Raw genomic sequence first — 16686 nt, forward strand, 5'->3', positions numbered from 1 at the left:
TAATAATCCAGCAGTGAGCTGTGTTTATACTTCATGTACTTAAACTTCGATTAAGCTCTGGTAACAGCTTTTCTCTTGATGTTGTGTTCCTGCTGCAGAGTTGCCTCATTTGTTTTGCCTGACAGGAAATATGTAAAAAAATAAAAATAATAGCACAAGACCATGCTCTGCCACACTTAAAGTAGCCGTGGGAGTTGAAGGGAATGAGACTTGATAAATTAATGATGCTGAGTGCTGAAGGCAAATGGGAAAGTGATGAATGGAAGGAGAGAGGTGCCAGTCTCTGATCCTGTCATTGACATGCCAGGCACAAAGGCAATGGCAGAAACTGTGGGCAAGGGGAGAGGGCAGTGATTGAACTTAAAGCAAAATGACAAATTTAGGACTAAAAGTAACAGTGGTTCATAAAGGCACATTTGTTTTAGCCACTTTTAAAACCATGTTTATCCTAGGGGAGATAATACAATTTTATAAATACTTAACAATGTCATTACTTTTTATATGTTGTAACCATATTTCATTTTACTCCAAATTTAACTTGACTTTTCTAACTGATATTTTTTATGAAACTACCTTTTTGTTTCATCTTGAACTGATCTTATTTCTGAGCTACATGTTTTTTTTCCTTAAACAATGCATTTTTATAGATTTCTGTGCTAGATGCAGTCGGTCACAATCAGCCGTGGGATTTTTTGTGGTTTAGACTTTTGTCAACTTGCTCACAATAACCCAGGGCAGGTTGTTTAATGTTAAGTCAAATGTTGCAGTGCTGGAGGAGAATCTTGAGGCACAGCAATAGTAATTGGCAGAGGTGCAGAGAAAGCCTGTCTAGGCTGAGAATTGGCTTTGATTTGGCTTTGATTGCATGTCAGAGCCAGTTCACATCAAGGTGGGTCAGATGTGCCTCGCCCCAAACGCACACTGAGATGGGGATTGCTGCTGCTCTGCATGGCAGCAGAAATGCTCAATTAGTGGGGGTTGTTTTTGGTGTTTCTGGTGCCAGAGAAATTAATTTCCTTGTGATGAAGGGCTGTTGGAAATTCTCAGATAACTGCAGAGGATCTCCAGAGCGTGGCCTTTCCTTCCTCAGCGACTCCTGTGCAGAAAATGCTCGAGCAGCTCGTTCTGAGCAGCTCCAGCCCTGCAGTGCAGAATAATCCTCATCTGTGGGGCAGAATCCCTGCTTGTGGAATGGATGATTTGTGCCTCGTGGCTGAGCTGAGGTTTGCCCTTCCATAGCTCATGTCCCACATTATTTGTCTGGAATTAATCCCAAGGATGGGAGGTGCAAAGTCAGCGACCACTTTTGGCTTCAAAAATGTGTCAAATTCCAAAGGCACCAGCAAAGGCTGAGTGTGCTGGAGCACAGAAGTGCTTTGTCATTGTCCCTGCCACTGTGTCAAAGCATTAAAGCTGGCCATAAATCTCAGAAAAAGGCAATGGAGAGAGCACTAACAAAAATCTAAACAGCATTAACGCTTAGGTATGATCTTGAGTGAACAGGAACATCCAAAATGTGGGAAAGAGGTCGAGATGTTGATTTTATCTGAATTAAAAAAAAAAAAAAGGCTATCTTTATACCAGGTATTGTTTTGTGTTTGCACAAGCACACCATGAATTTGATGGAGATGCCCTGAAGCTGACTGGAAATGCAGCAGTCACACGAGGCTTAGTCCCACACCTTTGTGTCTTCTGTCCTCTCCACTTGCTGAGGTTTATGGATTTCCCCTGTCCCCTCTGATCAGAGACGCCTCAGGCACTCCTGCACCAGAGGAACTGCAGTACACGTTGCACCATGGTTGTAGCTCTGTTGTGCAAAACCTCTGATCCCTGTGCAGCACAGGGAATAAAATGCAGTAAAACACCCTATCTGCTTGATGCAGCACATCTTTGGTTTGTTTCAACAGATGAAGCTTTTCGTGCAAACTTAAAACCATCAGTTAATTTATTTTTCTAAAAACCAAAGGCCCAGTGAGGAGCAATGAACAGATTTTTTTTTCCTGAGTATTAAATTCTCAATATAAGCTGTAACAGAAGGATTTATATTAGTATTAAGCTTTGTCATGCTAATTGCATTATGTTGCCATCTAATAATTTAGATTATGCACATTGTAAAAGTATTATCTGAAACCATTAGTTGTCTCTGAAATGTGAAAGTTCATCTGGAGGGCACACATTACGGTTTCCTTGGGTTTGCCTCGTGTAATGGTGAGGACACATTTTCTGGGATGAAGTGAATTTTCTTAAGGACCCCTGAAATTGTAATTTCTGGCTGCTAATTCATTAATATTTGTTTTGCATTTAACTTTTTATGTCTTGTACACATAGTGCTGTTAGTCATGGAAGCATTTTTCTCCCAGGGTTTTAAATTTAGTTTAATCTCCAACTAAAAAACCACTTCTAGCTGCTTCTTGATTGGCTGTGGAAGTCCAGATTGTTGCCAGAGTGGCCACCTCAGAAGGAAGGACGATTTTTCTTTCAGCAGGATTAATATTATGCAATTCCATTTGTACCTGGGATTAATTTTAATAATTGTTTTTGATGCAGCCTTACAAAGGCTTAGCTGGCAGTGCTAGAAAAACCTCTGTTAATCTGTAGATTGGTATTACAGAGGAAGAGCAGTTTCTTTTCTTCTTCTTTTAAAAAATTACATATACTTGCAGAATTACATATCCTTACCCTGCTGCCATCCGTGCAAGCAGTTTTCCTGGATGCCTGCTGTAATCCTGATAAACATTGCTCTGGAATACTTTTTTATGAATAGAACATGAAATCTTTCCAATTTTTTTATTTCCTCCATGGCAGAATCAGAGCTCCCAGCTAAAGGCTGAATCTAAGTGATAAATGATGCAACCAGCAGACAAGTGTCCAACCTCATGTTGGCAAATTAATTACAGTTGTCATTACAGTTGTCATTGCAGGGACTCCCAGTCCGTGTTTGGTGACTGAATTTTGTGGAATGAGGATGGAGCCAAAATGAGACATCTTTTCCCCTTTGTAAAGAGAACAAAACAAAGCTATTTATTTATTAAATTAAAGCTTTTTTATGTATTTTTCACTCTTCTTTTGTTTTTTTTTGGTCTGTTGCTCATGCATATATGTTTTCTGTAGAAAACAGACCTGATAGCACTCAAGAGGATGAACTTTAGCAATGATGGATGACAGGCACAGCAGCATTGAGGGCACCATAAATTTACACTGACTGGGAGCTCTCAGGCCGAGGAGGAGGAGGAGGAGGAGGAAAGAGGAATGTCTGCTGAAAAGTCTTACTTGACCTGAAAAATCAAGAACTGTTACAGTCAGTGTTACAGACGAGGATTCCTGGAGAGTTTGGCTGTGGTTTTATAGTTTACGTTCCAAATAACAAGGAAAATGAAATATTTGTAAAGATTTATGTTGTCCTAGTGTAGGTGAACACTGCAATGTTTTCTGCAGAGAGATCTTCATCATCAGAGACTCCTCTGAGGGATGTTTTTATCCACAAAGTGATTTCTGAGAAATAAAAAGTAGGAATCCAAACTTGCCTTCCCTTTGTTGGGAGCACTGTGCCAAAAAATGTTTCTGTGCAGGCTTTCTTCCAAACCAGAGCCTTCAGTGTAATCTGGGAAGCTCCTTTACCATCAACAGCCTTGGGAAAAACACTCTCATTAACGAAGGAGAAGGAAAAATGCTTATTACTGAAATTTGTGTCCATGGATTGGCTTTGGGATGGGCACACTCGAAATAGCTGGGGGAGGAACTTGCCATGTTACTAATTGCTTTGGTGAAGGCTTTCTAGATTTCCTTTTTTTACCTTTGAAGAGGGCAGAGTTAATTGCCAGACATTAAATATTTATAGATTTCATTATAATTCATTGCTAAATGCTGTGAGGACTTTTCCTGACACTGTGAAGCAGTTCAGGCTCATCCAGCCCTGGGAGCAGCACGGCAATGGCAGCCCTGAGGAAATCCTTCTTCCAGGGCTCCCAGCACTCCTCTGATGTGATTAAACAGTCCTTATTGTGTTCAGATTTTTTATTAGAAATCCTCAAAAGGGTCAAATTTGACTCAAGGGACAGATTTGTGTCAATTCTTATTTTTAATCTGAGTGTGCCCTCAACTGTGCTCTCAGTGAAACTCTTTTCTCCCTAAGAGTGGCATCGAATTTTGGGTTTAAAGCACAGAGCTGCAAAATGTTGGTGGATCAGGAGCCTGTGCTGAAAGCCTGTCCTTCTTTCAAGGGTTTTACTGTGCACCATTAACTTTTTTTTTTTCCTAGTTTCAATATTGTTTTCTGAATTTTTAATTGGCTAATAAATAGCAACTGCTACATTGGCATGGAAAAATGTTATGGGCCAGACAGCTTGGCTGGGATCTCTGCCATTGTAAGGTCAGGATCTGAGTGCTAAAGCATGTCAGAGCATCTTGCACATTCACCCTTAGCTGCCTATTTATGTTTTATACAGAGGAGTAGGATTAGTGACTTTTTACAAAGTGAAATATTGACTTCCCTATAGGAAAGATCCCAAATGTTCTATAAATACTAACAAATCTGATGTCTATATTCCTTGGTCTGCAAAATTTAATGTGCTTGAGTTACTTTTCTGAAGAAGGGTTATTTAGACATATGGAAAAACATCTGTTCCATGCAGAAATAAATAGTGTTTGAGTGGTTATACAATGTAAAAGACCATCCAAGGACTCTGTGCCTGAGCATCTCCCATGGTGTGATCATGGCTATGATTTATTGAGAGCAGTGTTTCTCACACTGAGCTGTACACTTGGAGACAAACATATTTGAATCAAATCCTTCAATCATTGATGGGATTTGTAGGTAGAGATCTCTCATGGAATTTTTGTCTCTGGAGGACAAAATACTGCCTGTGTGGTGAAATGTCTGCCTGGTTTATAGGTGGTAACATTCATATCCCTGAAAACACAGAGCTGAGATGCAGAACAGAACAGAGACATGGGGGTTTAAATTATGCATCTTTTACCCTCCCTCCTGCCTTTATTTTGGTGCTTAACCAATGTATAAAATATCAGGCAAGAAAATGAATTATTCAGTGAGTAACTTTGAAGGCAATTTGCTCGGGTGTTTCAGATTCATGTCTGTCTAATAAAGTTTGTCAAATGGAAAGCAGCAGGCCACCCCACAGGTTCTTGTGTGAGGGAGCTGTTGAGTTGTGAAATTCTGACTGATTCTGAACCAAAAATTCCTCAAACTTTCTGGTTTGCGTTTTTTTTTTTGTTTGTTTGTTTGTTTGTTTTTTTTTTGTTTTGTTTGTTTTTTTTTTGTTTTTTTTTTTTTTTTTGTTTTGTTTTTTTTTGCTCAGTTCAGCACTGTTTTGCCATTGTACCAGAATAAACAGATGGGACATTTTGTAAAGGGGAGAAAAATTTTAAAATGTATTTATTAGCTTGTGTGTGACTGACAGGGATGTGGTATCTGCTGAAACATCAATGCAGCATTCCAATGGAGCGTGTCCAGAAAAATAACAACGCATGTGCCAGTTCTTACCTTGAAACAGAGGTAAAGGAGAGATGCAGATCTCTGGGGAGTGTCTCACAGGATGTTCCCTGATTCTGTTTGATTCCCTGGGACAGACCAACTTCTCCTTGGATTTCCTTCTCACTGCACAGGGAACACCCTCCTGCAGCACCCAGTTCCCACAGACAAATCTGTACAGCAGTTAGTGGGCTTAGCTTCAGCTTCTGGAGCACATGTTGGGTGTGTATGGATGCTGCATGTTCCTGTTTGGTAGCAATGCATCCAGACATAAAAATATTTTCCCTTGGAGATCTGCTGGAGTGTGCAGCTGCTGCTGTGGGAGGTGGGAAGAAGAGGAGTGATGTAAATAGGTGGGTAAGGGTTTAGTGAGAACAAGTAAGGTATGCCTTTATAAATTGTTGGGTTCTTCACCATTTTAGAGGGGAAAACAGAGGAGGAGTGGGAAATGTGAACCAGTTATTATTCAGGGCCTTGCATGTTGAATCAGCTCAGAGGCAGAGGCAGCAGCTCAGCGAGCTGCATTCCCTATCTGCGCTCGCAGCGCCGCTCCCGCTGTGCTCTGGGGGTTTTTTGGCAAATTATTTCAGGATTCTGAGCTCAAATCTGTCACTTAATAGTTGTAAAAACCTTCATTCAAACCACCTTAGAGAGGAGTAGCTGAAGGCAGGTTTGGCTTTACAAATAAAACTGGAGTTCCTTTGGGTGTTGCCGTGGCTGTGGTCGGGAGGTTTGGGGTCACAGACTCTGGAGTTTTCATTTGCCAGCAGGGAACTTCATTTAGAGCTGGGGTTGCTTCCTCAAGGGTGGCTGGAGCCAGTTCCATTTGCCCTGAATTCTTGGATCAATGTCCGTACAATTCCCTGTAGGAACAGCGTTCCAGCTCCTGCACATGTTGAGTTGTTTGACCAGATGCCTCTGCCCTCAGGGTCACCACTTTGGCAGGGAATTGGACCATTCCAGGTGATTTTGGTTTTCAGCCTTTACCTCCTTTCATTTTCTGTTTAAAAGAACAAGAGATGGATGATATGAGCTCTGGCTGAGGATAATGAGGAAAAACAAAGTTGTATCATCTCTATCATGAGCAAGTTGGCCAGTAATGAAATATTTAAGAAATGACGGGAAGGTCTTGTACTCAAATATACTGAAATATTTAAGAAGTGATGAGAAATTATTGTACAGAAATGTTAATGTAGAATAATTCTCATGCAACCTGGTGTCACACAAATAAGTCCTTTATCACTGCACCCAACCCCGTTGCAGATCCATTGGAAAGCATAGAAACTCCACTGTAATTTGGAATATTGGACAATTCACCATATTGTAACTGTGGAGAAATAGCAATACTCTTCTGTACAGCAAGAATTTATTAAAATTACTTCCTGCTTCTGATCAGTTTAACTTGTATTTTGTAATATGTATTCAAGGTGGAAAGGGTGCTCTGTGTTGAAAAGTGTACCTGTTTGACAAATTAATTAACATATTACAAAATTATAAAGCCAGTAAATGAGGGGGGTTAAGCAAGACATAGTCAGACTGTGTCTGGCTTTCTAGTACTCCTTTTGAATCCAGATCCCTGGATTTCATCTTTATTGAAATGATTTCCACGCAGTAACACAATGGTGAGTTATATCTGAAACAAACTCTCTCTCCGTTTCTCCTAGTCATGAATAATTTTCTCACAGGATCTTTTCTTTGTGCACTTTCTGTAATTATACTGCAGTTTCTTCATTAAAAAAGAATGAGAAAAAAATAGCCAGTAAACACCGAGTCCCTTCCGGATTTATGTGTCTTTCTAGTAATTAGGAAATTACAAATCCCTGGGAGCAGAGTCATGCAGATCTTCCTTCTCCCTTTGCCAACCCAATCAGTTCTATTCTATACAAGAACACGAACAAAAGGCAGCAGTCAAAATCAGTTGATTCAATGACCACCTGTTTCTTTTAATTAAAAATAATAATTTACTGTGAATTCCAGGAGGGGACTGAAATTTGCCTTTGAATCATTTTGAACTGTGTCCACGTTGTGCTCTTCTATACAATTACTGAGAAGAGACAGTGGATTGAAAAATTTCAATTTTCTCTAAAGACAGTATTTTTTCTATTTGTGTACTTTCTTAATTCTCTTTAGAGTAGTAAAAATAAGAGTGGTCTTATTAACACAATGGGGAGATTTTTGTTGTCATTTTTGGCTGGGGTGTCATTTATAATCCTAAAAGACTTTTCTTCTACAGCACTTGAGAATCATTCTTCATTTCTGAATGTCATCCCAACCCTTGAGGCCGGGGAGGAATGGCTGGATCTTGAACTTGTGTGCTGCAGCTGCTTTCAGGTGCTGGTGCAGGTCTGGCAGAGGCACAGCAGGGTTTGCAAAGGCTAAATCATCTGTATTTTTGGTAATTTTGCTTAGTCTTTATTTCCCTATCCCACCAGCACGTTACACTGTTAGAGTTGAATACAACTCTATTTATGCTCTGAACACCTCCCAGTATGTTCAGGTTTCCCATCCTGCAGGTGTCAGTGGATTGAATGAATGAATGAATGAATGAATTCTTTCTCCAAGTTATTCCTTTGAGTCACTCCAAACTTCACATTCTGCCTGGAGGTAGATTCCTGGAAAGAGCCTGGGTGTCATTCCTCACCAAGCAGGAAAGCACACTCATGCCACTCCTGTCCTCCTCCACTGCAGGAAGGAGCTCGGTGTGTCAGCCTGGGGAAGATTTATTTGGGTGCTTGGCAGGTGGATTTGGAGCTCTGAAGTGTCTTGCAGCTGGGGAGGAGTAACCCCATGAACCAAACCCTGCTGATTTGCCCCACTCTGAGCCCAGTTTGGGCTCAGGAGTCTCAGAGATCCCAGCCAGCCTCAGCCCTTTTGGGGTATTTTTGATTTTGAACCAGTAGAAATCTGATTTTTAAGTCTGATCTTTTATTTCACTTTTCTGAAAGCAATAAAACTTTCCTGCACTGCAGCTCTGAGAGAGAAAATATCAAACAAGCTTTAAGCATTTTTACATTTTATATTAAAAATTTGTATGATCTTAATCCTTCCCAAGAGTCTCAGATTCTCTTTGCTCCCACTCTCACTCAGCCAGGGAAGAACTGAGCTGGTGACCAGTTAAACAAGGACTTTTTCCTCTTCCTTGCTCCTGAGCTCTGGTGACAGAAACCATATTTTAAGCCCTGGAAGTTATTTCCAATAGACACATCTGGCTCCTTGGCTCTTGCAGCTTCAAAGCTGAAGCTGTTTTCTTAAATTAAGATGCTGAGTAAATCACCAATCAATATTTTTGTTTTCTCAGTGCAAAAATAAATAGCAAACAGAGGAGGGTATCTCAGACAGGTGTGGTATCTGAGCAGGATCCTGGATATTGTAGTCGCTGCTTGGAAGGTGTTCAGAAAAGCTGGAGACCTTCAGAGAGGGAAATTTGCCTGAGGACAGCGTGGGCTGGATGTAGGATTTGGCTCTGTGCAGAGCAAACCACACTCAAATATATTCTCAAGTATGTTTTATTAACTTGGTATTCGCTGGGGGAAGTTGAAGCTCTTTTAAGGGAAATATATGCAGTACAAATTGCAGTGGTTTCATCAGTCTGCTGCAGCAGATCCACACTTCTGAAGATTTTTGGAGGGGGGACAAAGAAAGATGTAGGATTCAGTGGTGCTGTCACAGCAGGGAATGCTTAAAGGCTGTGTTTTAAAGTGGAGAAAACACCTGCCAGTCCTTCTGGGCTTTTCCCTTGGTAAAGAGGAACAGTGACCTCCTATCTCTTGTAACTATTTCTAAGCTATTTTGCATATCTGGAATATATTGTCACCCCTGTTTTCAGTAGAAACACAAACATGCCACAATTTTTGCTACTGACATTCAGGAATTACTTTTTTCTTTTGTCTAAGTTTGAAAATGTTAAGCTTTTTTTCCTGTACATCTTTTAAATAAGCAACTACATATATATATATATATATATATGAAAGTTTGACCGGGGATGAAGAATAATCTTGTGATTCTGTTATGGAAATGCAATATGGAAAATTTGGTACATTTGCATTTCTTTACACAAAATTGTTCTTTGTTGTAGTAGGCCCTGGTACAACCTGAGGACCTCACAACTCATCTGCAGAACTCCTTTAAGGTTTTTTTTGTAATGGATAATATAATTCTCAATTGCTCCAAAAATGTTTTTACACTTGCAATTTTGCATTTTCTGCTTCTTCATGATCACAAAAATAGCTGTTCAGGTAAGGCGAAAAAATCCTTTCACCAACCATAGGCAATTTTTAATAAGTTAATCTTATCTCCTGCCTAACACCTTGTTAACATTCATGTGTTGACATTATGACTGAACAGGATCCTTTTTCCTCGCACCTTAACCACCAGCCCAGGCTCTGGCACTGACAGGTCACAGCATCACAGAATGGATTGAGTTGGAAGGGACCTTAAAGCCCATCCCATTCCACCCCCTGCCATGGGCAGGGACACTTCCACCATCCCAAGCTGCTCCAAGCCCTTCCAGCCTGGCCTTGGGCACTGCCAGGGATCCAGGGGCAGCCTCAGCTGCTCTGGGCATCTGTGCCAGGGTGTGCCCACCCTCCCAGCCAGGAATTCCTTCCCAATCTCCCATCCATCCCTGCCCTCTGGCAGTGGAAGCCATTCCCTGTGTCCTGTCCCCCCATCCCTTGTCCCCAGTCCCTCTGCAGCTCTCCTGGAGCCCCTTTAGCCCCTGGAAGAGGCTCTGAGCTTTCCCTGGATCCTTCCCCTCCCCAGGTGGGCACCCCCAGCTCTGCCAGCCTGGCTCCAGAGGGGCTGCAGCCCTGGGATCATCCCGGAGCCTCCTCTGGGCTCTGCAGCAGCTCCAGCTCCTGCCTGTGCTGCAGGTGGGGCTCGCTGGGCAGAGGGCAGAACCGCCCTGCCCGGGCCGGGGCAGAGCCCAGGGCACGGCGGGTGCTTGGCCCTGCTGACACAGCCAAGCTGCATCCCGTGAAAAGAGCTCCCAAATAATAAATAACCTGATGTGAAACCTCCACTGATGCACCATCCTGCAAAGTGGGGCTTGTATGTTTTAAAATGAAAGGCAGTGTGGTGATTTAATGCCTGCAGAATTATAGCAGGTTTGGCGTTGCTATATCAGGGGGAATAACATTCTCATCAAAAGGGAGCTTTTAGGAAGAATTCTGAGCTGTAATGCTCCTGAGCTGTTTTGTGCTGTGTTAAGGCACAGTGTGACATGTGCTGCTGGTTAACCATGCACTTTCAATTATTGCACACCCCTGCCTCAGAGCCACAGGAATGATGGAATGGCTCCTCACAGGGGGGTGCTTTCCATTGCTGTTCAATAAAGGAAATGGGCTCGTTTGTGCTAGACAAAGGAAGAAGGCAGGGATGGTGGCAGGGGGGCAGGATGTACCTCAGAGGCAGAAGATAGATGGAAAAATGTGTAGGCTTTGGGAGATGCCTCTGTGTTCTTCTGCTTCCCTCTGCTGGAGTGTGGCAGGATTCCTGGCTGAACCCCTCTGAGCTGTCTGGGCAAGTAATTTCTGCAAACTCATTATTTATTTTGTTCCTGCTCCACTTTTGGGTTTTCTCAGTCGTTCCACCTGGTGCCAGTGTGTACAGCCCTCTCCTGGTGGATCCCTCCCTCTGGGGCTGCTCCTCTCCGTAATCACATCTCAGCTTTGGGACCGATGGATAATATTCTGATTTCTGCAGAGCTGTGTGGGGTGTAGATGCCTGGTTCACCTCTATAGGGGTGCTACATCCATGTGTGTCATTGCAGACTCTGAAACCCTAGTTTATAGAAAGCATACAAATGCAGAGCTAAATTTTTGTCAATGCAAAGATTTTTCAAAGAAAAACAAAAAAATGCCCGTGATGTCAATTGCCCAGAAATTTTTATCCCATTTAATTACACTGTATTGCATTAAGTTGTACTTACAAAAATGGAGGACTGGAGAATTCACTTTTTAGCAGGAAAATAACACGAATTTTAATAGAGCACATCATTCATCACTGCTGAACAAGTACTTCACCATTGCTTTCCCAATGCCACTTTCCCCACTCAGAACTTTGATGGATTTTGGAAACAGAAGTAGGTTTTCCCTTTAGAGTTTCACAATTAATCTATGCCAAGTTTAATGCAAAGTTCAATTCTCTTGCAAATAGCAGCCATTATTTGGCAGTTCATCTGTCAGATCTTGGCTTGGCTCCCTGTGTTTACTACAAAATGGGGCTGCCAGCTCTGTTTTGGGAATTATTGAAAGTTTACATTGAGGAAAAAGGGATTTTTGAAGAAAATTTACAGGAGCTAAGGACAACATGATTTCCTCTATGATGCACATAAATTCATTAATGCATATTTAACACTGGGAAGTATGAACCTGTATTAACAACTGATAAAATAATTGCTGTTAATAGAAGTAATTACAGCTGGCAATGTAGTAATTCTTATTAATTATTATTAATATGATTGCTTGGAATTAAAGTGTGAGGTATAGATTCAAGGGTAGTTCTTAGTGCATGAGGAATCCTTGTAAATATGGGAATAAGATAAAAACTTTTGTCAACTGTGATGGATGGATAGTGATCTCTGGGCTTTTTCTAGATGGTCTTGGACTTGATTCCTAAGTAGGAATGCCTTCTGGACTTCACATTACTAAAAAAATAAAAACCCCAAAAAACATGGGATTGAAGCAGAAAATTGGATAAAACACTGATGAAGAATGCATTCTCTTATGTGGCAGGCTTTAAATGTTTTTTAGGATATTCTATTAAAGGGATCTTAAGAGAGAGATTTCCTTTGAAAATTCCAGTTCAGGAGTAGTTTTGGTACTATTTTCCATTGTCCTCTTCTTGTTATGAAGGACTGTGTGTGTGCATATAAAATAATAGCTAATAACAGTCAGAACATATTTGCTTCTCCTTACAAAATCTAATCCATATCAAAATTGTTGATTTGAAAGGCCCCACAGCAGGAATTTTCAAACAAGAATAGAAAACTAAGATTCAATATAGAAAACAAACACTGATTCAAATTATATACATTGAGTCCTACAGGGCTCAAAACTCAAACTCCAAAAGTTTTTTCCAGCTTGATTTATTTATATATTCATGTGGCTGGGTTTTGTTGTTTTCTAAGAATGCTTTTCCTGGGATTTTGTAGCCACACAGAGCTTTGTAGTCAGGCAGGAGCCCTCACTTCTGTTGGTTCTCAGTGGGTGCAGAACATTGTCCTTACATGTCACAACATTTGTAAGCCACACACACCCCTGCTTAACTTAATTCCAGGCACATTCCATTGTTTGGAATGAAATTATTTGGCAGTGTTCTATAATTTCAGTCTAATACACAGGTTCACTCTATTTAGTAGAAATTGACTGTAATAATTTCCCATAGTTTGGAATGAAATTATTTGGCAGTATTCTATAATTTCAGTCTAATACACACGTTCACTGTGTTTAGTAGACATTGACTGTAATAATTTCCTCCCCCTCTATACCATTACTTTATACTCATAAATAGCACTTGTGCCAGACATCAAACACAACTTTAAAACTCTGCTTATTCTTAGGAGCTGTGGCTTTTGTCCTTCTCAGCCACAGACGTCTTACCAGAGTCATGTTTAAGTGTAGATATTTATAAGCCAACAAGTCTCCTTCTGTCATCTAAACAAAACAATTTAGGGAAGAATTAACTTCCCAACTGTAATTTAAATTGTTTGGAAGGCACATAGGCACTGAGCCACCAGAGAACCCTTCTGCACAGCCACGTTCCCATGACCCTGAGCCACCAGACCCGTGGCTGTGCCTTTAATAAATAATGAAACAGATGTTCTCTGGAGCCCTGGCTGTCACTCCATTTAGGTTTGCTGTGTTTACAAAATAAATACAGTTGGTAGCAGTTTGCATTTCATGTCTCAGACTGTACAATGAGAAGAATTCTTGAAAAAGTTTTGATTTGAATTTGTGATGTAAAGTCTTTACTTGGTATCCTGGGTGCTCTATGATTTCCTTCCATACAGTGAAAAGTAGTGGTTATAGATTCACTGCAAAACTCACACTCAATACCAAAATGAATTCACATGAAGAATGCTACCAAAACACTAAAAGCTTTCACAAAGGGTAATATGGCAAAATAGTAAAATTTGAAGGCACAATTTTGCCTTCTCATAGTCCTATTTTTGTGAGAATTACTAATCAAAGCTCCCAAATTTCTTCAGAAAGAACTTATACTGGAGAGCTCTTTTCATTCTGAGGAAAAAGTCAGCAGGTTTTCCCTCTTGAGTAACATGCTGAGCTTCCCTTTTAATTTTTTTGGAAAGCTTTGATAGGCAGGTAGTTTTTAAAAATCAGTATACTTATAAGACAATTTAACAGTTCTTACCCAATACAAAGGTATCATACAAAATGTAGACAGAAGGGAAACATTTTAATGTCTCGTTTTGCAGCTGTGTTTTCATTGAGGGTGTTTTAGACCTGGCATTTCATAATTTCCGAGGTCTTTCTGAAAAGACTGTTAGCAAGGATGGATTTCAAAGCCCAGTGTGGTTTTTAATGAAGTGTTGCTGCTCTCCCCAGTTTCTGCTGTGCAGGGATGGTTCTGACTGAAGTGCAGCTGGGGCAGGGAGGGGTCATAAAGGATTTGAGGATAAAGAGGGTGTGCCCAGGACAGGGCCATCACCACGTTTGTTTTGGCAGTGCACATCTGGAGCTCTGCAATGGGCCTGGCATGGATGAACATATGGAAGATGTGGTTTCTTCCTCTGAAATAAATGTTCTTGGTTTTCCAGAGGGTACCCTTATTCCTACAGAAACAGCAGATGCCTTTGGATGTGTTGAGTGTTTAAGTGATTTGGGTGTATTCCCTTTCACTGGGCCTAAATTAGGAAACATTTCCAAGCTGTTGGCGGCCTTAAAATGTCCTCACTCTTAATGTCCCTGCTCAAAAATCAGATGGGTACAGCAATCTCTGTAAAATATTTACCATATGCCACGTTAGAATTCATTCCCTTTCATTCACAACAGTAGAGATTATAAAGTTGCAGCGTTTCAAGATGATCTCATCTGTAAAATCCTGATTTTCCAGTCATTGGAATGTATTCCAGATTAGCCCATGAGCAGTTTATTCCCAGTTCTGCTGTATTTTGTGTCACATTTCAGAACAGTGACAGTAACATTCTGTAATTTGTCTGTGAGTCTTCAGCCACAGGCTGAACACTGCCATTAAACTTTATGTATGTGAGCAGTCAGTAAATGAATTTTAGTGTCCATAAATCATGGGAACAAGCCTGAGCTGATGCATTTTTTCTTACAGCACCATAAAAAGGAGAATTAGGAATTGAGGGCAACGTGCCTGTGCCAATGCAGGTACCAATGCAGGTACTACTGCAAGGCTGTGAACAAGCTACACACTAAAACAAATTTTCCTGCAGCATAATTTGCAAAGCTGGAAAGCTTTTGGTATTCGAAGAAGTAAATTAAAGGTGTGTCAATTTATCTTTCAGGACTTAGAATCTGTGTTTGTTTTGCCTGCAGGATCCCAGAAGCAAGCACAAGTTCAAGATCCACACCTATGGGAGCCCCACGTTCTGTGACCATTGTGGGTCGCTGCTCTACGGGCTCCTGCACCAGGGGATGAAATGTGACAGTGAGTGAAGTTTTCCTTCTGCTGCCAGAGGGCTCTTCTAGAAAGGAAGTGGAAGCCCTGGATAACAGCTTCTTACTTCGTTTCTCTGGAAAATACAATTTCAAATGTCAGCTATTTATAGTCTTGGTATATTTCAAGTGGATATTTTAGTACTGTAATAACTTAGTAATTAAAATCACCTCTTGTGCTGAGAACATGGTGTACTCAGTTGGATGTGGCTGAAGAGCCTTTGTCATGGCAATTTTGAGAAAGCCTCTCTTTGGACTGTCTGGGTGAACTCTCAAAGACTGGAATTTCAATTCAGTTTTTAGTCAAGGTCTGGTATTTTCCTTGTTTTTAATTTGTCTTGGAAGGCTCCCACTATCAAAACCTAATAATCAATTAAACCCGCCTTCTTTCGTTGCTGACTTGAATGCTCTGTTTTCTTAATCATATTCCCAGCAAGTCTCTATTCCATTTTCACTTTTTCCCCCCCTTGCACTTTGTTAATGATATGTTTAGCTTTCTAGAGTAGATTATTCTATGTTCTGTTGTATTAACTCTCTACAGAAAGTATTGCAAGATGGAAACCAGCCGTGGCATTTGGTTGAAAACCAGGCAGCTGTAATCTGAAAGTCTTGCCAATAATTAAGCATTTAGTCTTAATTTTCACTTTTATTAGATTTTCACTAAATTTTTGGCTTCTCATGGGTGTCTGAACCATTTTTATGTCCACAGCCTGTGATATGAACGTCCACAAGCAATGTGTGATAAACGTCCCAAGCCTCTGTGGCATGGACCACACAGAGAAGAGAGGAAGGATTTATCTGAAAGCTGAAGTCACTGGTGACAAACTGGAAGTTACAGGTAAACAGCTCCTTTTGGAGTGTTTCAGGTTTTACAAAAGTGTGATACACACTGTGAGTTTGTGTACCTTGGTCAGATCTTTGTGCATTAAAGCTGCTGACAGAGAATTTTCTTCCAGAAGGGCGAGGATTTCATACAACATGGCTTTGGATCAAGAAACTCTATGAAGTTGTGTTCATACAAATAAGTAGAAAAAAAAAGGAAATCTGTAGTAACAGCTTTAAAAACTCGGAAATATTAGTTAGAAGATCATTGTATTGTCAGTTTTCCTTGTCAGAAGCAGCCCAGCAGGATGAGTTGCTGTTCAGGAAGTTGCCCATCATTTTCAGAGCATGAGAGATGCACCAAGCCTTCTTCAGCTGAGGAGTTGTTTCCTGTATTTGAGAGTATTGAATAAACAAAGGCAACTGGGATTCAATCCCAAATGCTACTCCCAGTGAGTTTTAAAATTGAAAGAGATTCTTTAAGTTTAAGGTTACCAAGATCAGGAGGAGGCAGAGACAGAAATAAAGGGAAAGGAAAGGAAAGGAAAGGAAAGGAAAGGAAAGGAAAGGAAAGGAAAGGAAAGGAAAGGAAAGGAAAGGAAAGGAAAGGAAAGGAAAGGAAAGGAAAGGAAAGGAAAGGAAAGGAAAGGAAAGGAAAGGAAAGGAAAGGAAAGGAAAGGAAAGGAAAGGAAAGGAAAGGAAAGGAAAGGAAAGGAAAGGAAAGGAAAGGAA

At 40.8% G+C, this 16686-nt stretch overlaps 1 protein-coding gene across 3 annotated transcripts in view; it reads left to right on the forward strand.

Annotated features, from left to right (window-relative positions):
• The window catches only part of PRKCA (protein kinase C alpha), a 145868-nt gene that overhangs the window by 75905 nt on the left and 53277 nt on the right, over positions 1–16686 (forward strand). For all 3 annotated transcript variants that reach the window (XM_021537232.4, XM_085556678.1, XM_021537255.4), the window contains exons 4-5: positions 15013–15124; positions 15842–15970. In XM_021537232.4, the coding sequence (XP_021392907.1) occupies positions 15013–15124; positions 15842–15970 (241 nt within the window). The remainder of the gene's footprint in view (positions 1–15012; positions 15125–15841; positions 15971–16686) is intronic.

The sequence above is a fragment of the Lonchura striata genome, chromosome 18, assembly GCF_050655825.1.
Source record: "Lonchura striata isolate lonStrDom1 chromosome 18, ASM5065582v1, whole genome shotgun sequence".
Classification (NCBI taxonomy): Eukaryota; Metazoa; Chordata; class Aves; order Passeriformes; family Estrildidae; genus Lonchura; species Lonchura striata.